The sequence below is a fragment of the Diplodia seriata genome (genome assembly GCF_021436955.1).
Source record: "Diplodia seriata strain FDS-637 chromosome Unknown scaffold_4, whole genome shotgun sequence".
NCBI lineage: Eukaryota > Fungi > Ascomycota > Dothideomycetes > Botryosphaeriales > Botryosphaeriaceae > Diplodia > Diplodia seriata.
The window spans coordinates 16,884-41,737 of NW_027117311.1; the positions used below are offsets into that span (position 1 = coordinate 16,884).

The 24,854-nt window shown below is 61.3% G+C and overlaps 8 protein-coding genes across 8 annotated transcripts; 7 read left to right on the forward strand and 1 right to left on the reverse strand.

The window, feature by feature from the left end:
• Positions 1–1,380, reverse strand: SLS55_003874 (uncharacterized protein; the record flags this gene model as incomplete). The annotated part of the gene is made up of 2 exons (XM_066775338.1): positions 1–1,289; positions 1,374–1,380. The coding sequence occupies 2 exons, from the start codon at positions 1,378–1,380 to the stop codon at positions 1–3; spliced, it is 1,296 nt and encodes a 431-aa protein (XP_066633219.1).
• Positions 1,381–4,247: 2,867 nt separating this feature from the next.
• Positions 4,248–5,899, forward strand: SLS55_003875 (uncharacterized protein; the record flags this gene model as incomplete). Its single annotated transcript, XM_066775339.1, has 11 exons — positions 4,248–4,258; positions 4,311–4,357; positions 4,478–4,515; positions 4,566–4,635; positions 4,684–4,751; positions 4,798–4,900; positions 4,950–5,133; positions 5,185–5,247; positions 5,295–5,507; positions 5,565–5,816; positions 5,875–5,899. The coding sequence occupies 11 exons, from the start codon at positions 4,248–4,250 to the stop codon at positions 5,897–5,899; spliced, it is 1,074 nt and encodes a 357-aa protein (XP_066633220.1).
• Positions 5,900–6,855: 956 nt separating this feature from the next.
• On the forward strand, positions 6,856–8,901 carry SLS55_003876 (uncharacterized protein; the record flags this gene model as incomplete). The annotated part of the gene is made up of 2 exons (XM_066775340.1): positions 6,856–6,918; positions 7,135–8,901. The coding sequence occupies 2 exons, from the start codon at positions 6,856–6,858 to the stop codon at positions 8,899–8,901; spliced, it is 1,830 nt and encodes a 609-aa protein (XP_066633221.1).
• A 470-nt stretch (positions 8,902–9,371) lies between these two features.
• Positions 9,372–11,246, forward strand: MgSUC1 (putative beta-Fructufuranosidase; the record flags this gene model as incomplete). Its single annotated transcript, XM_066775341.1, has 1 exon — positions 9,372–11,246. One exon carries the CDS (start codon positions 9,372–9,374, stop codon positions 11,244–11,246), a length of 1,875 nt encoding a protein of 624 aa, XP_066633222.1.
• Positions 11,247–11,931: 685 nt separating this feature from the next.
• On the forward strand, positions 11,932–13,588 carry SLS55_003878 (uncharacterized protein; the record flags this gene model as incomplete). Its single annotated transcript, XM_066775342.1, has 2 exons — positions 11,932–12,144; positions 12,206–13,588. 2 exons carry the CDS (start codon positions 11,932–11,934, stop codon positions 13,586–13,588), a joined length of 1,596 nt encoding a protein of 531 aa, XP_066633223.1.
• A 450-nt stretch (positions 13,589–14,038) lies between these two features.
• SLS55_003879 (uncharacterized protein) lies at positions 14,039–17,423 on the forward strand (the record flags this gene model as incomplete). The annotated part of the gene is made up of 4 exons (XM_066775343.1): positions 14,039–15,085; positions 15,972–16,566; positions 16,778–17,148; positions 17,184–17,423. 4 exons carry the CDS (start codon positions 14,039–14,041, stop codon positions 17,421–17,423), a joined length of 2,253 nt encoding a protein of 750 aa, XP_066633224.1.
• A 1,377-nt stretch (positions 17,424–18,800) lies between these two features.
• Positions 18,801–20,630, forward strand: SLS55_003880 (uncharacterized protein; the record flags this gene model as incomplete). Its single annotated transcript, XM_066775344.1, has 5 exons — positions 18,801–18,865; positions 18,970–19,437; positions 19,499–19,558; positions 19,611–19,642; positions 19,705–20,630. The coding sequence occupies 5 exons, from the start codon at positions 18,801–18,803 to the stop codon at positions 20,628–20,630; spliced, it is 1,551 nt and encodes a 516-aa protein (XP_066633225.1).
• Positions 20,631–22,248: 1,618 nt separating this feature from the next.
• SLS55_003881 (uncharacterized protein) lies at positions 22,249–24,037 on the forward strand (the record flags this gene model as incomplete). Its single annotated transcript, XM_066775345.1, has 5 exons — positions 22,249–22,606; positions 22,661–22,941; positions 22,991–23,190; positions 23,240–23,817; positions 23,868–24,037. The coding sequence occupies 5 exons, from the start codon at positions 22,249–22,251 to the stop codon at positions 24,035–24,037; spliced, it is 1,587 nt and encodes a 528-aa protein (XP_066633226.1).
• Between the last annotated feature and the right edge of the window lie 817 nt (positions 24,038–24,854).

Here is a 24,854-nt window from a genome sequence, read left to right on the forward strand (position 1 = left end):
TTAAACCGTGTTTGCCCGGATCCTAACGATGTTGATCAGGTCAGAAATACCGTAGAAATCTGCGACTCCAACAACCTTCTCCAAGTTTGCATCTAAAGTTGAATTCTGGGGAGTGGTGAACTTTGTCTTCTCGCCGAGAAGCGCAGAAGACACCGTAATTCGTGCAATTGTTGCGGATTTTCCGGTTCCTGGTGGCCCTTGGATGGTCGCGAGTCCGTCGGTGATATCATGAATGGCCGAGTCAAAGGCAGTCCTCTGGGAAGGGTCCAAGTCGTATCGCATCCTATCGATTGCCACTTGCACTCTTTCCGCATTTTCCGAGCCTTTCATCAAAAAGTTCAACTCCATATCCCTGCTGAGCTTGGACGTCAATCGTGTCCCCCAAAGCAATGATCGGAGATGGAATGTGGTAGGAGGCGCAGTTTGCGCCTTGGCGGCACGGTGTATTGTGTCTGTGACCGCCAGGACTTGTTGGTCGATGAGGTACGTGGGGTTCTCAATGTCAACCTGGACATTCTCAAGTACATGGCCAGGTGTACCTGTGTCAAGGCTGCTCTTGGTCGTCCCAATCACGACGATGTCAAGGGACGTGTCCAGCTCTGCCACCATCCCGTTGTAGATAGTTTCTGCATCGGCGCGTTTGATGCGAACGTAGGAGCCCGGTGAGGGTAGGACCAGTTCGTGCGTGGTCCTCGGAAACTTCAGTTCAACCTTGAATAGGCGGGTGGAACAATATTGGGTGAACCTCCCCTTGGCGGACGCAGTAGGGAAGGCCAATTTGGCCACAGCTTCCTTGGCACGATCACTCTCTCGGAGGAGGGTGACCATGGTGGTCGTCTCGAAGGATTGCTTGTTCGGAAATTGCGTCGTGAATGCTCCCTCGAACGGTGTCACTTGATCCGCCTTGTAACCTGCGTCTGTTGACCCAGCGGCGGTAGCGGGTGTCCCTCTCATCCAATGTGGGAAAGGCACTCGAACATCTGCAGTATGGAATTGTTCAGCAAATGTCGATGCCCTTGTCCACATAGCGTTGCCAGCCTGGTCGTGGATTCTCCTGTACTGGTAGAACTCGTTCTGCGCGTAGAACCAAAAGTCGCTCCCAAAGCTTTTCTTGTCATCGTCGAAGGACTTCCAGTGGATTCTGGGAGAATGACGGATCGCGAATAGGCCCTGGAACCAGTCAAGGCTCTGGATCTGGTTGGGTGTGGCCAGGCGGCATAGGATTTGGATGCATTTTGCATCTGCGAACAGCTGTAGGAGAGTGCTGAACGCGTTGTTGGAACTCTGTGCTGGTGTATAAGTCTAACTTCACACCTCGCTACTCCCCAACAGATTCCCTCTTGGTGGAGACTGTGGCGGAGTTCATGGCACACGGGCCATACGAGCGTCTAGGCCGGCATCCCGGTCGTGAAATCTTTTTCGACGTCAACTCCATAGCAGTTCGACTCGAGGGCAGCACATCATGGTTGAATCCTGGCGGCTTAGGCAGATTTATGGTTTTCTTGAGCAAATTTCTCCTGCACCAACCCAGCAACGGAAGGCACATCTGCACGTCCGATATTGCCGTGCTTTTCGGTTACATAGACGATATCAAGGCCCTCAACAGCCAGTGTGCTTGACGGGATAACGGAATCCTTCCTACTGAAAATTATTACCCGATTAGGAAATAATTATTTTCTAATCGGGTAATAAATCACATATATTCTATAACGGTGTCCGTCCGAGGCGAAGTCAATCGCCTACGATGGATCGTGACAGTGAATGTATCGCCGTGGACTTAGGCTTGGTTCGTTCTTGGTGCAATGGCAGTCTTGTGCATGAGACGGGTGGGCCAATACGTAGGTAGTTGAAGCCATCGTCCGGACGTGTGTGTAGAATTTTTAGTTCGACATTCTCGTCCGGACAATAGCTTTAACTACCCATGACAGGTGGCCATCGAGCGGCGGCGGTGTTGTGTTGTAGCGAAGAAGGTTGACCGGGGGGTGGTGTTGACGCATGGGATCAAGTTTGCGGTGGCATTGAGAGGATTTCAGGACTGGGTGAATTTGTGCGTGAGAGCTATGGACAGGTCTGGTGGCAAGGTGGCTGCAGGTGCACTGTGTTTTTTTTGCACGTGATACGCTCTTCCGCGTCCATACTCCAGGGTGTATTTAGTGCTTTCTTTTGGGCAGTCCAATACATCACTTGTTCACCTCCTCAGCATCGGGCCCACTCCAGCGGCACACCGCTCTCAACCACTGACCACTCGGCCTGTACGCCGACCAGTCCGACCAGCTTTCCGACACGAACCATCAGGCACTGCGCTCCATCCAACGGCGCAAGGCATCTCCAGCTTCAGCGCCGCCGACACTACCAGTCATCACCGACGCACTCACCACAGCGAGCGCCGTCGACAGACAGCGTCCTCGGGCTTTTGCCAACCTTTTGCCACAATTTGAAAATCTCACACTCACTCGGGTGTCCTTGATCACACGGCCAAATTAGCAAAGACGGGACTTAGAGCTATGGAGGACAGCGGTACCAGCTACCTCTATCTTCCCCATCTCACATCGACTAACAAGAGGAATTCAGGCAGGCTCAGTGAGATTCTGCGTCGCGAACTCATCCACACCTACGGCGATAACGAATCATGCGGCACTTGGCAGGGCTTGGAGATTCTCATTGGCATGCTCCACTGCGCTCAGAACTCCTCCGGGGGGGCCTCACCGCATGAACAATACTTGGACAGCTGGATCCTGACCCATGGATGGTTCTGGAACGAGGTGGCCTGCGACCGGATCGAACCTCAGTTATTTCGGCAGTGGATTCAGACGGATCGTGGTCAAGAAGTCTACCGGCAGAAGAAGAGAATGCAAGATGAAAAAGCAAGCTGCGTCATCGATTCCGAGGATGTCGATGAAGTGGTAGCCTTCGCGTCGCCCGTGACTAGGAGCTTCATGGTTATGGATAGACGCCGCAGCGGTTTCTAGTCATGCATACGACTAGGGGCCCAATTACACAGATAAAGCACATTGGACTCTGCCGTGCCTAAGAAGTAGCCCGACTCCAAGACGCTAAATGAAGAACAGCACTGCTCTATTCCTAAGACGATGATGAAAAAGCAATGAATAATAATAAATGGTCCTACATGGTCTTTTTACAATCCTTTCGGGTAGCGGGTTGCTATCGCCTGGTATCAATATCTTCCGGTTTCCTCCCTCCCTCTACAAGACAAGTCCCAAGCTTCCTACCATGGTCCTTACGACAGCAACATACCCCACTAGCCTATGGCGTTTGCTTACATTGAGAGAGCGTTAACACTGGGCGCGATTGTTTCCTTGCCGAGAAATGCACATTTCAAACCATAATCTTCGTTTCAAGCAATGGAGCAATACTCTACAGTAGCAGAGACCACAACTTTAATACCTGATACACAAAGATCACCACACGCCCCTGCTCTAGTTGCTCGAAACAACGTAGTCCTCATCCACATCTCAGATGACCCTGTACTCGTGCCTCACACATAGATACATGTTGCACCGCGTGATAGAGGCCCCGGTTATTTGCTTATCAAGCCACATAGCCATAGTGGGTGCAAACGGCAAACATTCTCGAGTTCTTTTGAATTTAATCCAAACCGAAGCTACTTCGTGGAGCCAGCCCTTCCACCCAATCACAGCAGCCCAGCGGCGGCCACGACGATCTCCCAAAGACACCATCCACCCGCATATTGCGTGCTCCCCACGCCGCACCGGCACCGCCCCAAATCTGCCGAAGCCGAAAGTTTCGATACCGACCCAGCATCTACTCAAAAGCCGCAGCCGCGCCAGGAGAGAGAGAGAAAGAAAGAGAAAGAGATCCTAACGACCAAGAGTCATGGCGACCGCCGCTACCAAAGATGGCGCCACCGCGGCGACCTCAGTCACGCCCATACCTTCCCCGGCCGACGCCGACGGGCACCGCGAGAAACGCAAAAAACCGCTCCGGCGGCGCATGCGGGAGCTGGTGTGGGACAGCTTCGAGCGCGGGCGCGAGGAGCGGCGGTTCATCGCCAAGCTCGACTTTTTCATCCTCACGTGGGCGGGCTTTTCGTATTTCTCGAAGAACCTGAACTCGAACAATCTGTGTAAGCCGCCGCCCGTCTCGGAACTGTGCACTTGCGTAACGTCTGATCGGGATGGATGGATGGATGGGTAGCGAACGCGTACGTGTCCGGGATGAAGGAGGAGTTGGGCGTCGTGGGGAATCAGTATCAGACTTTCACGACCATGTGGACGATGTGAGTGGCTCGGGAAACGGGAATTGTTGAGCCCCGCTGATTTGATTCGCAGTGGTTATGTCATTTCCCAGATCCCGTCCCAGTTGATCTGCACACGAGGTATCCATGCCGCCACTCACAGTTGAACCGCACTGGCTGACTTTTTTCCGGTCCGCCTGTCGCTCTGGTGCCCAAGCTGGGAGCTTTTCTGGGTCATCGTGACATTCGCCAGCTCTGCAGTCAAGACGCCGTATCAGCTGTACGCTTGCAGGTTCCTGGTAAGGGGCGTTCGTCTGGCGCTGCATTTTCCGCGGCTGACGTGGAACAGGTCGGCCTTGCAGAAGGCACTTTCTATCCCGCCGTGCACACGGTGCTCGGCGGCTGGTATACCAAGCAAGGTTTGTTCTTTGCGCCCCGACAAACTCGATGCTGATGAGTGGAGACAGAACTTGGCAAAAGAGCATGCATCTTCTTTGCGTCGGCGTTTATCGGATCCATGTTCAGCGGGTATCTTGTGAGTGAGCTGACCGCCTCCCACGTACTTGGGCTGATTGGAGCAGCAAGCGGCGCTGCACACCGGGATGAATGGTGTCCACGGTCTTGCGGGGTGGCGGTGGCTCTTCATTTTTGACGGCGTCATCACCCTGCCCATGGCTGTGTGGGGTACGTTGTCAGTTCAAGTTGGATGGAGAGAAAAGGCTGAATGCATTAGGCTACTACGCTCTGCCGGACCTCCCCAGTACCACTCGTGTGCATTGGTTGAAGCCCGCGGAGAAAGAGCTCGCGCTAGAGCGGATGAGGAAGGCTGGAAAGCACCTGGAAGAGCCGTTCACGTTGAAAGGACTCCAGCGAATCCTCAAGAAGTGGCACTTCTGGGTCTACACGGCCTACTACACGTGAGAGCTCACCAACGGCATCTTTGCCGAGATGATACTGACAACCGCCAGCTTCTTCATCTGCAGCGAGAACATTGGGACTTACATGAACCTTTGGCTGAAGAGCCTTGACCGGTAGCCACACTTAAGGACACTTGGTGCTCATGGCTGACGCGAGGCAGTTACTCGGTGTCCCAGATCAACACATACCCCACTGTCATCAACGCCATCACCATCGTGACGACGCTGTGCTACGGCTGGGTCAGTGACGGGCTGCAGGTACGGGCGCCAATCGTCTACTTCTCGCTGACCGTCTGCTTCTTCGCCGCCACGAACCTGGCCGTGTGGGACGGCGTGCCGTTTGGGTTGAAATGGGCGTCCTTCTACCTCACCGGGTACGCACGATCCGATGGCTCGCGTCACAGCTGCTGACTCGGGATCAAATGATGCAGGTTCGCCCAAGGGTCGGGTCCCGTATTTCTGACCATGGTCAACGAGCACTGCGCGGGCGACAGCCTGGAGCGCAAGTTCATCCTCGGCACGACCAACTCGGTGGCGTACGCCTTCAATGCGTGGATCCCGCTCATCACGTACAACACCAACTACGCGCCGCGCTTCCTCGTGGGCAACTCGGTTACCGCCGGGTTGATCGTGTGCGCGGCGGCGACGCTGACGCTGGCGGTGTGGCTGCAGAAGAGGGATGCGTGGGTTTCACACAGCGATGATCTGTGTGAGGGCTGTGATTGCTGACTCAGTGTCCAGGGAAGCCGAGGGGAAAGATGTGTAGCAGGGCGGTGCGAAGTCGGATGGAATTCACCGTCGGTTTGATGAGGATGTGTGGCCAATGGCAGATGATAGAAGTTAGAGTCATGCTAGAGGATCAAGAAGCGCCGAGTGGCAGAAATATGGGCATGCATCCTATTCGGATCTTCAAGCGCAGCACGGACCGTGCACCCGGCGAGAGCCTGACGGCGAGCCACCCTTTGCGAGGAATGTCCAGATGTGTCTGGTCGTTGGCTGCCTCGTCGAGGCGCGCAGTACGTTTGAACAAGAGAGCGAGCCAAGGCACCGGGGCTGGTGCTGGGGCCGTTAGCCGTTCATCGTTGCCCCTGACGATCTGCAACAGCTAAATCAGACTGCACGTTTCGCATGCTTAGGGCCTAGCGCAGCGCATGGCGCATTATTGAGTGCAGAGGAGAGCGGCGGGCCTGAGACACGGCGACGCGTGCCACGGCCGCCCTGCGACGCTGTGTGGGCTGTGTGGGCGTCGAGGGATCGGGGCGAGCGGTTCGAGGGAGCGTGAGGCGGCGCAATGGCAGCGGAGGATCCGTGGGCTGCGGGGAAGGCGGCGGCGGCGGGCGTGGTGAGGAGGATCGTGAGGACGACGAGCTGCGAGGGCGACGCGCCGGACGCGTTGAGGGCGGGGCTTGGCGCCGGCGGGGCAGGGGCGATGACGCGCCGCCGCAACACCGCGCACGTGACTGCAGCGCCGGGCTCCAGACACGTCGCGGGCGAGGGTCGCATGTTTCGATGCGTGCATTAGGGTTAGTATTATTAGAGCAGCGGCAGCGCGGTCGCAGCGCATCGCTCGTGATTCAAGTTGCCGTGGCGCCAGTGTGGAAGTGAGGATGCAAGTGTGGAGGCCGGGGTCGCTAGTGCGGCGGTGCGCTTGTGCAGTTGGGGCCAAGAAATCCTGGCTCGACGGACGCGCAGCTCAGTCTTCCCTCCTCATCAACCCTCGCCATGAACCCGTCCCAGCCCCAAGCCAAGAAGGCGTGCGACAAGTGCCGGCTGCGCAAGATCAAGGTGACCCAGCCTCGCGCGGCGCGCATGCGACCTACTAACGTAAGTGGCCGTGGTAGTGCGACCTGACCCAGCCCTGCGCCAGCTGCACTGCCCGCAACTTTGAATGCACATATCAGACCCCGCACCGCAAGAGAGGCCCGGCCGGAAGGTACAGCGCTGCTTCGCCAATCGCCCTCTGCCCGCGTGCTGACCGCAATCCGCAGACGGCTAGCCGAGATCCGCCAGCAGCAGGGTTGGCGGAGCGCCGAGCAGCTGCAGACGCCCACCATCTCGCCCGGCCGCTCCGCCGACACCCTCCCCGATGGCGACCAGATGCAGTCCTCGTGGGACATGCTGGGCTGTCTGCCTCACCAGCCCGCACCGCCGCCCGACGCCTGGACCCAGAGCGAGGACGACTACCTGATGCCCGCCTCGCAGCCCCAGCCCGCCCCGCCGTCCAACAACGCCTTCGACGACCCCATGTTCTCGCTGCTGGCCCGTCCCCCGGCCCCGTCGGCGGGCTCCCTGCACCAGGGCCCGCCCAGCCTGCCCGACCCCGCCAGCCTGTGGCCGCTGGGCATCACCGACGAGAACCTCATCCGCTGGATCGATGTCTACTTCGAGCGCCTGTACCCGACCCTGCCCATCCTGAAGCGCTCCTCCATCTTTGCCCGCCTGCTGAGCCAGGAGCACCGCACCAATCCCGACTTCGGCGCCATGCTGCTGGCCCTGAGCGCCTTCTCGCTGATCCAGCCCGTCCGCATCAGCGAGTGGTCCTCGGCCTCGTCACGTGAGAACATGGTCAACTTCATGCTCACCGAGTCGGTCAAGATGCGCGCCTCGGTCGACTTCGGCGAGAACCCGTCGCTGGACGCCATCCTGACCAGCGTCTTCCTCTTCGCCTGCCTGTTCCAGAAAAACCAGCACAACGCCGCCTGGTTCCGCCTGAAAGAGGCTGTGGAGCTCGGCTCCGTCTTCGGCCTGGGCCGCTCCGACTGCTACGCCAGCTGCGAGCCCGAGCAGAAGCAGCAACGCCTCAGGATCTACTATCTACTTGCCGTCACCGAGAGGTGGGAGCTGCCCCTCACATGCACGCATAAACCGCTAACAGCATGCAGGGCCTATGCGCTGGAGAAGAAGCACCCCATCACCTTCCTCGGCCACCCGAGCACCGAGACGCGCTCTCTGCTCGAGTCGGTGTCGACTGCGGCCGAGGGCGACGACCTGGGCATCGTCATCCACGACGAGGCAGAGTCGAACGGCATGCTCGGGCTGCTGAGGCTGATGACGTTGTTCGACCCGATTGACGAAAACTTCGTGCGGTGCTGGAACAGCCAGTGCGACAAGACGGGCGGCAGGTGCCGTTTCTTGGACGAGCAAATGGCCATCGCCATCTACGAGAGCCTGACGAGACACAGCATCCAGAACACGGGCAGCCACGCCTCGCTGTTCACCAACACGCCGCCGTCGTGGTTCATGAGCGCAACGCTGAAGGACACGCAGATTGCCGATCTCATGGTCAACGAGCAATGGCTCCAGAACCGCTTCTGGAACCTCTGCCTCTCGCACAAGATCCTGTCCCCGCAGGCCGAACACCCGGCCCTGCAGGTGTTCCAGGCCGTGACCATCGCCGAGAACACGCTGCGCGTCTGCGCGGGCTTGTCGCTGTCGTCGTTGGAAGTCCACGGCGTGGGCCTCGTGAGTGCACGCGAAAATGACGGAAGCGGGGGCTTCTTGGCTGACGGGACACAGATCGAGAAGCTGTACTGCATCGTCGAAAGCGCCGTGGCGGCGAAGCGTTATAGCGAGAGCATGAGCTACGGGGCGCAGGTGGCAGCGCTGTCGCCGCACGCCTTCAACAACACCAGCGCCTCACTTTCCCCGTCGGACCCGCTCATCCACGGCTTCCTCGACCTCTTCAAGAAGATCCGGGCGGGCCAACACCCGTTTCTCAGCAAGCTCTCGGCGCTGGTGGGGCCGGAGATGGGCGTTGACGGCATCTGAGGCTCTTGCCGTTGGATGCCTGCCAAGAAGCCGGGTCTTGGGCTTTGTAGTGCCGGCACTGAGGAAACGCCGCGGCTCCAGGCCCCCAGAGCGGCGGGTCGTGCGGGGTCGGCTGACATGGCTTGACGTCGCGAGATCTGGGGTCGGCGGACGTGGAGATGGCAGCGGAGGAGGAGCAGAGGGAGGAGGAGAATCGTCGGGGAGACTTGGCCTGAGTTTCCCCGGCGCATTTCCCCGTTAGGCGCTCCCGCTTGCAGCCTCGGCCCCTGCCCATCGTGAAGTTCAGTTGGCCACTCAGACAGGCGTGCTGCTGGCCGCGTCCGTGGGCAGCGCGTCGTCGCGTGTCTGGCTAAAATAACTACGTCACCCGGCGCTCCAACGACACACAACTCCTCGCAACCCCGTCCTGCTGTCGCTTTGCCTCCAGCCCTTGATCCCGCGCCAGTTTCGCCCCGCGCCCGCCCGCCGAAATGTCCAGCACCGTGCTCATCGAGCGCATCACCAACTTCCTCGCCCCGGAGCCCAAGGACGAACCGCAAGTCGCCGTCACACCCGAGCAAGACGATTTCTCGCGATGGAGGCCTTCTTACCACAACATCGCGCCCGTCGGCTGGATGAATGATCCTTGTGCTCCCGGCTACGACCCGGCCACTCGCCAGTACCATGTCGGTTTCCAGTGGAATCCCGACGGCGCCGAGTGGGGAGACATTGTCTGGGGCAACTCAACATCGCACGACTTGGTTTCCTGGAAGGTCGCGCCCAAGCCCACAGTCAGTCGAGACACTGCCTACGACCATGCCGGTGTCTTCACGGGCTGCTTCCGGCCCACGGCACCCGACGGCGCTCAAGACGGCACTCTGACCTACATCTACACCGCTGTTAGCAAACTGCCCATCCACTACACGCTCCCCTACAACGTTGGCAGCGAAAAGCTTGCAATCGCAACGTCGAGGGACGGCGGCAAGACTTGGAGTAAGCTATTGGGAAACCCGATTCTGAACGGCCCGCCGAAAGATGTTTCCGTGACGGGCTGGAGAGACCCCTACGTTGCGCCGTGGACCAGCATGGCCCGGGCGCTGGGTGGAGAATACGCAGACGGGAAGTTGTTCGCCACCATCTCCGGCGGACTTGTTGGAAGGACACCCACCGTTTTCCTCTACGCAGTGGACGCCTCGAATCTGACCAAATGGCAATATCTGGGCCCGCTAATGGACGTTGGGCTGAATAAAAGCCCTTCGCACTGGTCGGGCGACCTGGGGGTGAACTGGGAAGTCACCAACTTCATGACGCTGGCCGACGACGAGGGTGCATCACAGGAGTTCCTGATCCTCGGCGCTGAGGGCTGCAAGTCCATGTACCGCCAGGAGGGAAGCAAGCGGACACCTCGTGGTCAACTCTGGGTTGCTGGAGACATTCGGTCCCAAGAAGGAAGGAAAAGCACGGATGCACTGGTGGATTACGCCTATGGCGGCGTCTTCGACCACGGCTTGTTCTACGCCGCCAACGGATTCTGGGACCCCGAGACTCAGCAGCAGGTTGTCATTGGCTGGGTCACGGAGGACGATCTTCCCGTCGATCTCCAGATCAAGCAACAGTGGAGCGGCTGCCTCTCACTGCCCAGAAATGCCGGTCTCATGACCGTCCGCAACGTCCGCAAGGCCCGCAAGTCGCCGCTGAAGTCCATCACGTCGATTCAGGCCGAGTCAGATGCCAACGGAACGTCGACAGTTCGGACGATGAGAGTATCTCCCGACCGGAGGCTGCAGAAGTTACGCCGCTCGGCCCAGCAGACCGCTCTGCCCGCCGCATCGCTTGGCCCGCTCGACGGAAGAATCCACGTGCCCCTCAGGAGTACGAGATGGGAACTCGACGGCGAGTTTGCCGTGGCACAGGCCTGCACGCGTGTGGGTATCGCCGTTCTCCACTCCGAAGGTTCGTCATTGCTCCGCCCCTCCACCGGCCCACCCTCCGCTGTTCGAGAAGCTAACGGGAACGCAGATGTGGAGTGCCGCACCGAGATGTACTGGAGCCCCGCAGAGGAGGATTTCGCCGTGGAGCGTCCCGACCTCGTGCTGGCCGAGTCTTCGGTCAAGATGCAGACGGAGCATGCTCCCCACACCCTGTTCACGACGCGGGACGTCTCCACGGGGGCCGAGTCGGAGGAGAAGCTGCGGGTGCAGGCCTTCTACGACGGCAGCGTGCTGGAGGTGTTTGTCAACGAGCGCACCGCCATCACCACGAGGGTGTACACGTCCGACGCCCGGTGCGTTGGGCTCGCGCTGTTTGCCGAGGGCGATGCTCAGGTTACAAGGTGCTCGGTCTGGGATGGATTGTCGTGCGCGTAGAGCTTAATTTGGAAGCGGGAGCCCGTTCGCTGCGAGTGTACAGATGTAGATGACTTAGACGGCATTGGCCGCGCATGGACACACGGCGCAACAGTGCATCGTTAATTTCTCCAATCGATACCTATTGCATGCAACAATTTCCCGCGCGCTGGCCGCTCCCATGCCCGTCGTCTGTGATGTATACTCGTGTTCTGTAGAGGCGCAGCGCGGCTCTCATGGTCAGACAGGCGTCAGCAGAGCCGAGCGCCACGTCGCGGCTAAGGCTGAAGACAAAACTGCGGCCGCCCCCCCTGGTTTCGCCGTACCTGCGTTCCACGGCGGAATGGCCCTGCGGCCACGTCTCCGAAATTTCTCCTTCCAGCCGTCGTGACCCCAGATTCCCCGGGGTTGAAGCTCCCCATCGTGCCATCACGCCCCAACCCCAGCCCCGGCCCCCCGCTTGGCATCCCGGGTTCCAAGCGCATCTTCGCGTGGTACGCGGATCTGGAGACACTGGCTATGTATGCGTCTGGCCTGCACCCCGCGTATATAACCTGCAGGAGCGTCCCCCCGGATCATCATCTCCACCGCGTCATCCTCCCTTTGGCCCGCTCCCCGGTGGTCGACTACTAATTAAGCGGAACCCCCCCAATCCCGCCGTCGCCCCCGATCCCGCCCGCCGCGCCGCGCGCACCCACCCACACCCATGTCCAAGGAAGCCGATCAGACGGTGATGACGGAGAAGTCCAAGATGGAGTCGGACGGCGAGGTGCAGTACCACGAGCACGTCGAGATCAAGCCGCAGGGCAAGGCGGTCAACGCGCTGCTGGTCGCCACGTGCACCGTCTTCGCGGCCGCCTCGTTCCTGTTCGGCTTCGACGACAAGGTCATCTCGCCCATTGTCGCGCTCGAGCCGTTTGTGAGTGCTTCCCCAGTTCCCCACACGCGCCGCTCCCCCGCATTATTAACTCCAGGCACAGGTCGACAAGTACCAGGGGCCCAACCCGACGACGGGCAAGCTCGTCTTCACGGCGCGCAACCAGAACCTGCTGTTCGCGGTGCCGCTGGTCGGGTCGATCCTGGGCGCGCTGGCGGCGTACCCGCTCAACAACAAGTTCGGGCGCAAGTGGCCGCTGGTCGGCTCGTACTTCATCTCCATCGGCGGCTGCTTCCTGCAGCTGTTCGCGCCCAACCTGGGCGGCTTCATCGCGGGGCGGTTCTGGAACGCGTTCGTCATGGGCGTGGCCAACGCGACGGCGCCGCTGTACCTGGGCGAGACGGTGCCGGTCGCCATCCGCGGGCGCGTCGTGGCGTCCATCAACATCATGAACCTGCTCGCGGGCGTCGTCGCCACGCTCGTCGTGTACGGCACGCACGCGCGGCCGGACAAGCTCTCCTACATGGTGCCGCTGGCGGTGCAGTGCTGCCTGCCGGTCGTGCTGATCCCGCTGACGGCCTTCCTGCCCGAGAGCCCGCAGTGGCTGATCGGCAAGGGGCGGCTGGACGAGGCCTTTGCCAGCCTGCGCAAGCTGCGCGGCTACAGCGACGCCGAGGTGCGCGACGAGCTGCGCGTGATGAAGGCGTGCGAGGACAACGAGCGCAACACGGCGCTGGAAGTGTCGTTCTGGAGCATCTTCGACCGCGACAACCTCAAGCGCACCGTCACCGCCGGCTCCTTCTTCTCCTTCAACCAGTGCTCGGGCGTCTTCCTGTCGACGACGTACGCCACCGTCTTCCTCGTCGACATCGGCGTCGCGTCGCCCTTCGCGCTGACCATCATCGCGTCGTGCTGCACGCTCGCGGGCACCATGGTCGCGCCGCTGCTCATCGACCGGCTGGGGCGGCGGCCGCTGGCGCTGGCGGGCATGGCGATGCTGCTGGCCATCGACGTGGCGGCGGGGGGGCTGGCGTTCGACATGGGCGACAAGACGAAGGTGCTGGGGATCGCGGCGCTTTCCTTCATCTTCAACTTCTTCTGGGCGTCGTCCTTCTACTCGCTCAGCAACGTCATGCCGACCGAGATCGCGACCATCAAGCTGCGCTCGTACACGATGAGCTACACCATCGCCTGGGCCCAGACCACGGCCGTCATCACCACCATCGCCGTCCCCCAGCTCACCGCCGCCGACGGCGCCAACCTCGGCGCCAAGACGTACCTCATCTTCGCCGGCTGCATGGTCGGCATTATTTTGTTTGTGTTCTTCCTCATGCCCGAGACCAAGAATCGCACGTTTGCCGAGATCGACGAGATTTATGATGCCAAGGTGCCCATGTGGCGCTGGGCCGAGTATCAGACGACGACCGAGGCGAAGCAGGCGAAGGACCTGCCGGTGGATGTGGTGGCGAAGGTGTTGGAGGAGTAGGAGGGGGTGGGATGGATGTGTGTCGGCTTTTTGTACAAAACTTTCTTACTGGTGGCAGGGCGGGGGGTGGTGGACGAGGTATGGAGCTGGGATGGCGGGGAATGTGTATGTACATGTGTAATGAATTGTTGAAGGACTGTTCCTATTCGTACTCGTTGCGCAGTGAGTCGTGGTGTTTCACAGATGTTTCGGGCGGAGGTCACACTAACTGCCAGGACGGGTTAGTAGCGTGTAAGCAGGCAACACTGGCCCAGTAGGGAAGGTGGGGGGCGCGCCATGTAGGCTACTTCCGTTGACCTCAGCCCATCCTTTTGATCCGCTCTCTCCAGGCACTCAAACACCTCTATTTGCCATCCGGCTTTACGTGGATTGCACAAACATCTCTCTCCTCCGTGCCATTGGCCAGCCCGGGTCATCCTGCTGCTTACACCCCGCGCACGCTCTCCGACAATGAAGCCCATCGCAGCCTCAGCCCTCGCGCTGCTCGGCATCGCTAGCATCTCTGCCCGCGCCGAGATCCTGCTGTACGAGCCCACCGGCCCCTACCACGTCACGCAGACGCAGCACGTCTTCAACCACACCACGCCGGACGACTTCACCGCACCCAACGGCACCGGCGAGGGAACGCAGATGCTCGTAACGATATACGCCCCGACCCTCTCCGCGCCGAACCGCACCCTCCCCTACATAGACGCCACCAACGCCTTCATCTGGGGCCCCGCCCTCGGCCTGTCCCCCTCCGCCCTCTCCACATTCGCCACCCCCCTCCAGCCCTCCGACTCCGCCCCTTTGCACCTCCCCCCCAGCACCCCCACACTCCTCTTCCTGCCGGGCGCCGGCATGCCCTGCTTCTTCTACACATCCCTACTCTCCGAACTCGCGTCACACGGCTACTTCGTCGTCGCGCTGGACCACCCGGGGGAGCCGCCGTACCTGCCGCTGCCGGATGGTTATGGTGGTGGGGGGGCGAAAGGCGCGTTCCCGCCGCTGCACAATTACACGTGGATGCAGTACGAGCGCATCTACAAGCACCGCGTCGCCGACGCCCAAGCGCTGCTGAGCGACGGGTACCTGTCCGCGCTGGTAAGGGAGCGGGGCTGGGGGGCGCGACTCGACCTGGGGGGCGCGAAGGGGGTGGGGGTGTTTGGGCATAGCATCGGGGGCGCGGCGGCGGCGGGGGTTATGGCTGCTCAGCAACAACAACAGCAAGGCTGGCAGCAGCAGCAGGCGCCTTTCTCATCACCTGCAGACGCAAACGCCACCACCACGTCGACAACGGTGCACGTCGCCGCCGGCGCCAACCTGGACGGGTGGTACTTCTTCGACATCGGCGACCTGACGGGCAACGGAACAGGAACGCCAACGCCGTACCCGGACCTCGCATCGGCAGGCCCGTTCCTGGCCCTCGCGAAGGATCAGGAGCCACGCGGCGCGCCGCCGGACGCGACGTGGGCGCGTTTCAACGCCGCGCAGAGCGGGTGGCTGCGCGACGTGGGGGTGCGGCGGGCGGGGCATTTCGACTTCTGCGACTTCCCGTTGCTGGTTGATGGGGTGCTGGGGCCGGGGAAGAGGGAGGGGGTGGTGGAGATGTTGTTGGGGGGTGTGGAGGGGGCGAGGATGATTGCGGTCGTGACGGGGTTTTTATCAGCGTTGTTTGGGGCCGTGCTGGTGGGGGAAGGGGAAGGGGGGCTGGGGGCGGTGGATAAGTTTCAGAGGAGTGTGGGGGAGGAGACTTGGGTGAGGGAGGCGCTGGATTGCGGGGTGGGGGGGCAGGGGGAGTGACTGAGGGATGGGCGTCGAGCTGTGGGCTTGGGCGAGATGCTGGGGACGATGCCTGCGCGCAGCTGGGGAACTTGGTGAGAGCAGCAATAACGTGCAGCCACCATCTTCAACCACGGTCAACGAGCACAAGGCGGCTGCACCGGATGCCTCGGCTATGCAGCTTCATGACTTGATGGGCAACTTTTCCGGCACGCACGTTTCCGGCCTCGATCTTTTCCGGCCCCGGCAAGCCTCTTCACCGTCATTTGTTCAGCCAAGATATCTTGGTTTCCCCGGTTGCGAACGTGCGGCGCGATCCCCATCCCCACAAATTGGGGATAAGGGCGGGGAAGCGGGGGGAGCTGCAGACGTGGGGCGGCCTTGGCCACGATGAATTTTCCCGTCCAAACTCGCGGTATCGTTTGAATCTCGCGAGCAGTAGTGCATCGGGATGAATCTATCTCGCAGGACCATGCATATAAATTGGTCGGCAGTCCCATCCGGGATCAGCCAGGAGAACTGACCAGCATCCGCCGACACGATGGTGCCTCGACGATCGACCGCGACGGGCCTCGCCCTGGCCCTGTGCGCATCTGGCGCGTGGGCCGCAACCGTATCGGAGACGTTCCTCGGGAGCCTCAGGTCGGCACGGCCGGTGGCGGCAGCGCAGTCGCCGGCTCGAACGCGCACCTGCATCGTGGACAGCCACGGCGACGGCACGACGGACGACTCTGCCCACATCGCGGCGGCGCTGGAGTCGTGCAACGGCGGCGGCCACGTGCTCTTCCCCGCGACGCAGTCGTACGTCGTCGGCGAGCCTTTGGACATGAGCGGGCTCGCGCACATCGACATCGACATCCAGGGCGCCGTCGCCTTCACCGACGACATCCCGCACTGGCTCGACCGCGCCTTCGACCTCGGCTTCCAGAACGCGACCAGCTTCTTCAAGCTGGGCGGGGCCGATGTCCACGTCTACGGCGGCGGCACCATCGACGGGAGGGGCCAGGCGTGGTGGGACAACTACGCGGAGAACAAGCACGATCGCCGGCCGGTGCTATTCGCGACGGTGGAGATGCACGGCGGGTCGGTGTCGGACCTGCGCCTGGTCAATTCGCCGTTTTGGCACAACTTCGTCGCGAACTCGTCCGAGGTCGTGTTCACGAACATCTCCATCCGGAGCGTCAGCGACAACGAGAACTTCGAGAAGAACACGGATGGTGAGAAGACGGCGTCTCCCGGGGGGCCGGCTTTGGGTGTGTGTGTGGGGTTTGGCTGACCGACGATTGATTGAGTGCAGGATGGGATATATACCGGTCCGACCACATCACGATCCAGAACTCCACCGTGACGAACGGCGACGGTGCGTCCGTCCCTCGCAACCTCCCTCCCTTTCCCCCCTCCCCCACTAACGCGAACCAACCCCCGCAGACTGCGTCTCGTTCAAGCCCAACAGCACCAACATCCTCGTGCAAAACATGTCGTGCAACGGCACGCACGGCATGAGCGTGGGCAGCCTGGGCCAGTACCCGGGGCGGGTCGACTACGTCGAGAACGTGCTGGTGCGCAACGCGGCCATGTACAACTCGTCCGAGGGCGCGCGCATCAAGGTGTGGCCCGACGCCTTCAGCGAGAAGAGCGCGACGCTCGCGGGCGGCGGCGGCCGCGGCCGCGTGCGCAACGTCACCTACGACGGCATGTGGCTGGACAACGTCGACTACGGCCTGACCGTCACCCAGTGCTACGGCCAGGACGACGAGGAGGAGTGTTTCAAGCATCCGGTGAGGAGTGGTGTGAGATCGGTACGTCGTCGTCGAAGCTGACGGGTGTACTGTAGTCGAAGCTGAAGATTACCGATGTCACGTTCCGCAATGTGCGCGGCCGCTCGAATAGGGTCTTCTCGCCCATCGTGGCGCATCTGGTTTGCTCGAGCCCGGATACTTGTTCCAATATCGTGGCTGAGAACATCGACATCCGCACCATTAACGGGTCGAATCTTGTTACCTGCCGCAACCTGGACGAGGATCTGCTGGATGTGAATTGCGTGGATTGGAGCAAGGGGTACAACCCGGCTTGAGGGACATGTATGAGCTGTGCGGAGAGAAGGGGGAAGAAATATGAGAATAAAAAGTTCCATGGAATTCGCGTGGCCGCGAGTCGGAACGTCAAAGGCCAAGATATTATTATTAGACTTCAACGTGGTACGGTAACTTTGTCGAAACCTTATTTGTGCTCCGCGTGCTAAAAAGATGTCTTAAACTTTGGCGCGTGGCACGGAATCTCCAGAGAACAATGGCACACGGGACACCTGCCCGAGACATGCTTAAGAAACGCCTGTTAAGCTTATAGTAAGAGGCTTTTCGGCATTTTGTACGCGCGGTACTGAGACAAGAGATCTGCAGGAGGATGGATCCGAAAGGACCGAGATGGCGGCGAGGAAAAGGAGCCCGCGGACTGCCGTTCGAAACGAGCGAAGCATTTAGTTGTTTATTCGTTACTGCCGATGGGGATGGTCTGACAGCGATGCCGGCACTCGGATGCCGTGGTCGGACAGATACGTACTTTAGAGTACGAGCGTCGCACTCACCACCATCGGCCGGAACCACCGCAACTTCGGGGAGGAAACAGCTTGCCACGGGTCTGGGCCAAGGACCAAGGATCCCGGCGTCGGCAGTGAGCGGGAGCGGGGCACGGGGCGTGGGGAGAGCTGCGGGGGATGGGCGACTAATTAAAGAACACCGCTCATGCTGACGACTCATCACTCAGGTTCCATCCCCCCCACAAGGTTCCCGGCGCGGGGCCACGTCATGCGGCGGGAGACAAGTTGCGCGACCATTATTGCCGGATGCAGGCCCTCGGACGAGGAATCGATAATGCTCCTTGCTGATTCACTCCCGTGGCGCAGGAGGAGACTGCATGCGTCTATTGGCCGCGCAGCTTGGCGCGAACGGCGGCGATGCTCCCAATCTCCAGCGCCGGCGTAGCGTTGTTGGAGCCGCACAGAACCTCTTTTCTCCTTGCCTGCTGCCTGCCTGCCTGCCTGCCTACCCGCGCCCAAGACTTTGTGCCCCGCCTTTTCCCCCCGCCGATGGATTCTCTGGTCGCGGGCCCCATAAAGGTCGGGCGTCCTTCTGCTTACCAGTTCCCCCAAGACATTCCAGCAGAAGCACTAGTGTGTCGGTCAAGATGCTGTCTCAACTTTTTCCCTTTGCAATGCTCCCTCTCCTCATGCAGCCGGCGGCGGCGGCGGAGAGCTGCGTCCACCTCTCGGCGCCGGGAAGCGTCCCACCGCACGCCAGCGCGATTCTGGACCAGTCGTTCCTGAGCTTCGCCATAGAAGGACGAGACTTCATCGACTACAGCGGTTGGTCGCCCACCCACATGCAATCCCACGACCACAATTGACACGAGGTACCCAGGCAACGCCTCGGCGCCGAACGAATACTCGGTGAACATGCTGTCCACATTCTCGCAGAAGACGGGGGCGCCGACGTACCTGCGCGTGGGCGGGACAACGCAGTAAGACAGACCTCGCCCAGGAACGGGGAGGGAAAATAAAAACCCCAAAACGCGGGGAGGATCGGAGACCCGAACGAACGCTGATCACAGACTCGTCGCCTTAGGGACCACTTCCGCTACGACCCCTCGCAAGCGGCAGCGATCCGGTTCGAGCAGCCATCCCTCGCGACGTACTCGAGCCTCTTCGCCAACATCACTGTGGGGCGGGGGTGGCTAGACGGGTTCGCGCAGTTCGCCGCCGGGGGCGCGGACGTAGTGTGGGACGTGCAGGTGTTCCTGGCGCGGCGCAACCTCAGCAACGCCGTGCTGTTCGCGCGGGACTGCGTCGCTCGCATCACCGCCGCAGGGAGCACGCTGCACGCGCTGGAGATAGGCAACGAGCCGGACCTGTACGGCAGCGCCGGCTTCTTCCCCAACGAGACGGATCGACCCGCGGGGTATGCGGTTGCCCACTACGTGCGCGAATTCGCGGAGTTCGCGGGAGCGCTGGAGGAAGGCGTCGAGGCGCTGGGTCCGGGGCCGAGGTTCCAGGCGTTGGCGCTGTCGAACCTCGTCGAGGATCCGTGGAACGAGTGCGTGGGGATTGGGATTGCTCCTCCTGCTGCGCGTGTAGGGCTGACTGAGGGCCGCCAGGGAAAATGCGTTCGACGCTGGGCTGTCGCCGAAACTCGTCAAAGCCGTGTCCGAGCACTTGTAAGCAGCCGAGAACGCACACCAGGCCGGAGAGAGCTGACTCGATGAATAGTTATCAGTCTGAAGACGGCGAAGACCTTGGCGGTGCGTAACGCAACGCATCACCCACCCGCTTGCCGCAGGGAAAAACTGACGCGAACACGCAGCAACGCTGATGAACAAGGCCGCCATCAGAAGCAAGACGGACGCAAGATTCAAAGACCGCATCGCCTACATGTCGCGCGCTTACCCCTCCATCCCCTTCCTCATCGCCGAAGCCGCATCGGCGCTGGGCAACGGCACCGGGATCCGCGACTTCGACCTGACAGCGAGCCTGGGCACAGCGCTGTGGACGGTGGACTGGCTGCTGTACGCCGCAACCCTGGTACGTATCGCACCGCACCCCCCACCTACCCGTCGCCATGCCATCCACGACCGGACCCCTCTGACAACCACAAAACAACAGGGCGTCACCCGCGTCAACATGCAGCTCGGGTCGCGCTTCCCCTTCTCGCCGTGGCTGGGGGCGGCGACGGTCATCAACAACGCGACGCTCGCGCCGCAGACGCTCGGCAGCTACTACGGCTGCGTCTACGTGGCCGACTTCATCGGCGCCGCGGGGGCGCTGCGCGTCGTCGAGCTGGACACGGGCGACGACGACGTGTCCGCGTACGCGGCGTACAACGAAGGCAGGTTGACCAGGGTCGCCGTCGTCAACCTCGAGCTGTGGCGCGGGAGCGACGGCGACGGCACCGGCACCGGCGCGCGGCGGCCGAGCAAGACGGTGGAGTTGTCGCTCGGCGTCGATCACCAGCACCAGAACGGTTCGTCGGGGGTGAAGAGGAAAGTCAGGGTAAGGCGGCTGACGGGCCCGGGTGCGGGGGCGCAGGCGCGGGATATCACTTGGGCGGGCACGCAGTGGACGCGGGAGAGCAACGGGTTGCCGGTGGTGGTGGGCGAGGAGAGCTACGCGGTCGACGTCGACGAGGCGACGGGCTCCGTGCGGGTGAGCTGCCAAGCCTCGGAGGCGCTGTTGGTTTCGATAATTACTCCGGCGGGCTGGGGGGGCAACTCTTCCGATGTTGCCGAGTAGTGCCGGCCGTTGTTGCAGTCCGATGTGGTATTAATGCATTGTCTGTTGTGTGAGCAGGGCATTGGTGATCGTATCTTTTGTCTCTGTTTCGGTTGATCATGGAGTTGTCGCTCCTTTTCGACGTCGCGGGATGATAACATGGCAGGAGCATCGGTGGCGCTGTGGCTTGCGCGGGCAAATGATCAGACGGGGGCTTGAGCTGTCAGAGAGACGCGGAGGGCGGGGAGAGCCGTGGGGAGACGAAGCTGGAGGCGCCACACGGCCGTAGACGACTCGACATGGTCCGATTGCTTGTCGCTTCATCCCTCACCTCCATGTCGGTAGGATTTAGTTGTATCAAGCCGGGAGAGAGGGGGCAATCGTGAGGCAAGAAGGCTGTTGGTGTTTCAACAGGCTCGGGGACCCGCAGCCCACACCGACACCAGCAGAAAGGATGGGGTCCCATTTATTTGCACGCCGATTTGTCGCTGGCCGTGCCTTACGTAACCCAGAGCGAGGATGCAGTGGAGGCCGTCTGCACAAGAGCGGCGGCCATGCACTGTCGTGGGAGTTGTGGTGTGAGATGTGGTAAAAGTTTCGGTTTAGCGAGTCGCGGCCACTGCAATTGTAAAAGAGACGGGCACTGCGATGATGAGTGTCGGAGAGTCCAGGGCTGAGTTATGCAATGGAATCGGAAAGGGATTGGGCCAGCAGCCAATCAGAATTCCCGCACCCCGAAGCTACCTGGAGCCGCGATTTTAGAGATAGGTTTGAAACTACGCCTCCGGGAGCTATCCGCCGTCGGCAAGCTTCCCCTTGGCGCCGAATCCTCTGGCCTTGTTCTGGAACACTTCCTCTTCGCCCGTCTGCAGCTTAGGACCCTGGTTTCCGATTGGCGACGCGGCGCACACGATGGTGGCTGTGGCAGTGTGACAGTGTGACACCCGATTGCCGCCAAGCCACGTGCCGGTGCTGGCTGCGGGCTGCGGGCTGCGGGCTGCTGATATGTCTCCAGGCGGAGCGTCCGACAGTGGTCGACGACAGGGCGGCGCCACCTGGCCTGATCCGACGGGCGTCCGTGGTTAGCCTGCGCCGCAGAGGGCCCAGGTGCCTCGCTTTCGCAGCTCCCGTCCGCGGCAGATAGGCAAGCCAATCCCACGAACGGGGGGTGCCGCGGAGCCAGATACGGCAAGGGCTCGCCCAGCTGGAGGCCTGAGATGGAGAGGGCCGCTAGCCGCGACAGGTGCCGGCGCCCACAGACTGCGCTCGTGGGGGCAGCTCTGAGAGAAAGGCACAGCATCCGCCAGCGCGTGCCACACGCATATCATCGCAGCGGAGAGCGGGCACCACGGCCCCAATAATGCGAGACGGGCCGACGGTGGACGGCAAACAGGGCGTCGACCGCGTGGGGAGTTGACGTCACCCCTGTCGTAAACCGCCGACTAAAAACCTTTTGACAGCCTAAGCCGCAATCTCTCGTTTGCCCCGCTAGTGCCGCCGAGCAGCCCTGCCATAAGGACCACCGCGCCGCCGCCTCGACCGCGATCCAAGCAGCTCTTCGCACCCCAAACTGCCCCAAGGACCGGTCTGTCTCTGTCTCTGTCGTCGTCGCCCCCAGTTCCCGCCACTCTCCGCCACCATGGCTGCGCCGCCCACCTACGACACCAAGGGCAATGGCCTCGACCGCAACCTCAGCCTGACCGGCAAGGGCGTGGACAAGACGTCGGAGCCCGAGGATGCCGTGGGCTCGGCGGACGCGGTGCTGGAGGCCATGGGCTACGCCCCCGAGCTGTCCCGCAACCGGTCGACCATGCAGGTGGCCTTCATGTCCTTCGTGCTGGCCGCCATCCCCTACGGCCTGGCCACCACCTTCTACTACCCGCTGGTCGGCGGCGGCCCGGCCAACATCGTGTGGGGCTGGGTCGGCGTGTCCTTCATCATCCTCTGCGTGGCCGCCTCGCTGGGCGAGATCACCAGCGTCTACCCCACGGCCGGCGGTAACCCTAACCTAACCCTAATAACCCTAAGCTTCGCGCGCTGACGACCTCCAGGCGTCTACTACCAGACCTTCATGCTCGCCCCGGCCAGCTACCGCCGCCTGGCCTCCTGGACCTGCGGCTGGCTGTACGTCGTCGGCAACGTGACCATCACCCTGGCCGTCAACTTCGGCACCACGCTGTTCTTCGTGTCGTGCATCAACATCTTCGAGACGGAGCCCGGCGTCGGCATCTGGGACGCCAGCGCGTGGCAGATCTTCCTGACCTTTGTGGCCATCACCTTTGTCGCCAACGCCACCTCGTCGCTGGGCAACCGCATCCTGCCGCTGATTGACGTGCGTACTCTTTTAGTTACTCTGGGGCATCCCTGCTGACTTCGTACAGACGGCCGCCATCTACTGGACCTTTGCCGGCGTGCTGGCCATCATCGTCACGGTGCTGGTGCGCGCCAAGGACGGGCGCCGCAGCGGCGAGTGGGTCTTCACTGACTTCGAGCCGCAGTCGGGCTGGACCCCCGGCTGGTCCTTCTGCGTCGGCCTGCTGCAGGCGGCGTACGCGACGTCGTCGACGGGCATGATCATCTCGTGAGCCTCTCCCTTTCTCTTCAACGCGTGGCTTGTTAACCGTTCGTAGTATGTGCGAGGAGGTGCAGCACCCGGCCACGCAGGTGCCCAAGGCCATGGTCGGCACCATCGTGCTCAACACGTTCGCCGGGCTGCTGTTCATGCTGCCGCTGCTGTTCGTGATGCCGGACCTGACGGAGCTGATCAACCTGGCGTCGGGGCAGCCGGTGCCGGCCATCCTCAAGGCGGCCGTGGGCAACGACGCGGGGGCCTTCATCCTGACCATCCCGCTGTTCGTGCTGGCCATGATCTGCGGCATCGGCTGCACGACGGCCACGTCGCGGTGCACGTGGGCGTTTGCGCGCGACGGCGCCATCCCCGGGTCCAAGTGGTGGAAGCAGGTCAACCACAAGCTGGACGTGCCGCTCAACGCCATGATGCTGACCATGGTCGTCGAGATCATCCTGGGCGCCATCTACTTCGGCTCCACCGCCGCCTTCAACGCCTTCTCGGGCGTCGGCGTCATCTGCCTGACGGCGTCGTACGCGGTGCCCATCGCCATCAGCCTCATCACCGGCCGCGGCCAGGTGGCCGAGGGCAGCTTCTACCTCGGCAAGCTGGGCGTCTTCTGCAACGTCGTGTCCCTCTGTGCGTGCCCCCTCCAACTGCGTGCCCCCCTGTGCTGACGGAAATCCCAGGCTGGTCGCTGCTCGCCATCCCGCTGTTCTGCATGCCCACCACCATCCCCGTGGCCGCCGAAACGATGAACTATGCGTCCGTTGTGTTCTTCGCCTTCGTCATGATGTCTCTGGGCTGGTACGTCGCCTGGGGCCACCGCAACTACCAGGGCCCGCCCACCGTCGACTAAGCGTGTGCGATTCGATTGTGTGTGTGTGATCATCAACATCATCAGCGACAACCCATGCACCAACCCCCACCACCGAATGCGACATTGTCACCAAATGCGGCAAAAAACAGTACCCGATTGCGACAGTTACCCGATTGCGACAACAACTCCCCCCCGCGTGCAACAGTATTCCGATCGCGACAACATTTCCAAATGCGCCAATTCGACGTGTAGCGTGTGCATACGATGGTTTTTCCGGAGTGATGGAGTTTGTTGGCTAAAAACACCAAAAATACAGTACAGCGATAGACAGATACCCCTTCATGCGAATTACAAAAAAAAAGTTTTACAAGTTTCCCTCCACTTCCGCTTCCGCGGGGCTCATCACATCTGCGCCATTAATCCCATTCGTTTGTGACGAGACGAGAGCGAGAGAGAGAGAGAGCTCGAGCATTGGCCAACGGATTCGAGTTGCGAGTGAGTGGGTTCCCTGATCAATGCACGGCGGCGCATGGGGATCGAGGAACATGTGTCGGATCTCGCAGTATCTATCTGCTGATCGTCCCCAACGGTCGGAAAGTTGCGGGTATGCAACCGCAAAATTTGCCCATATCCCACAGAACGAGTCCACACTTCCTTTCCCGGCTGTCGTCACGTCTGTTGTGTCGTCGACGGATGCGGCGCGGCCCCACACCGATTGGCAACACACCGTGACCCATATCAATAATAATGCACGACTACATACGTACTTCTGCCGACGGGGGGGAATAACATGAAGCGTTGGTTTGATGAGGCGGCAGTCCCGCGCACTCCCGATCCAACACAACACCCGTGCCTA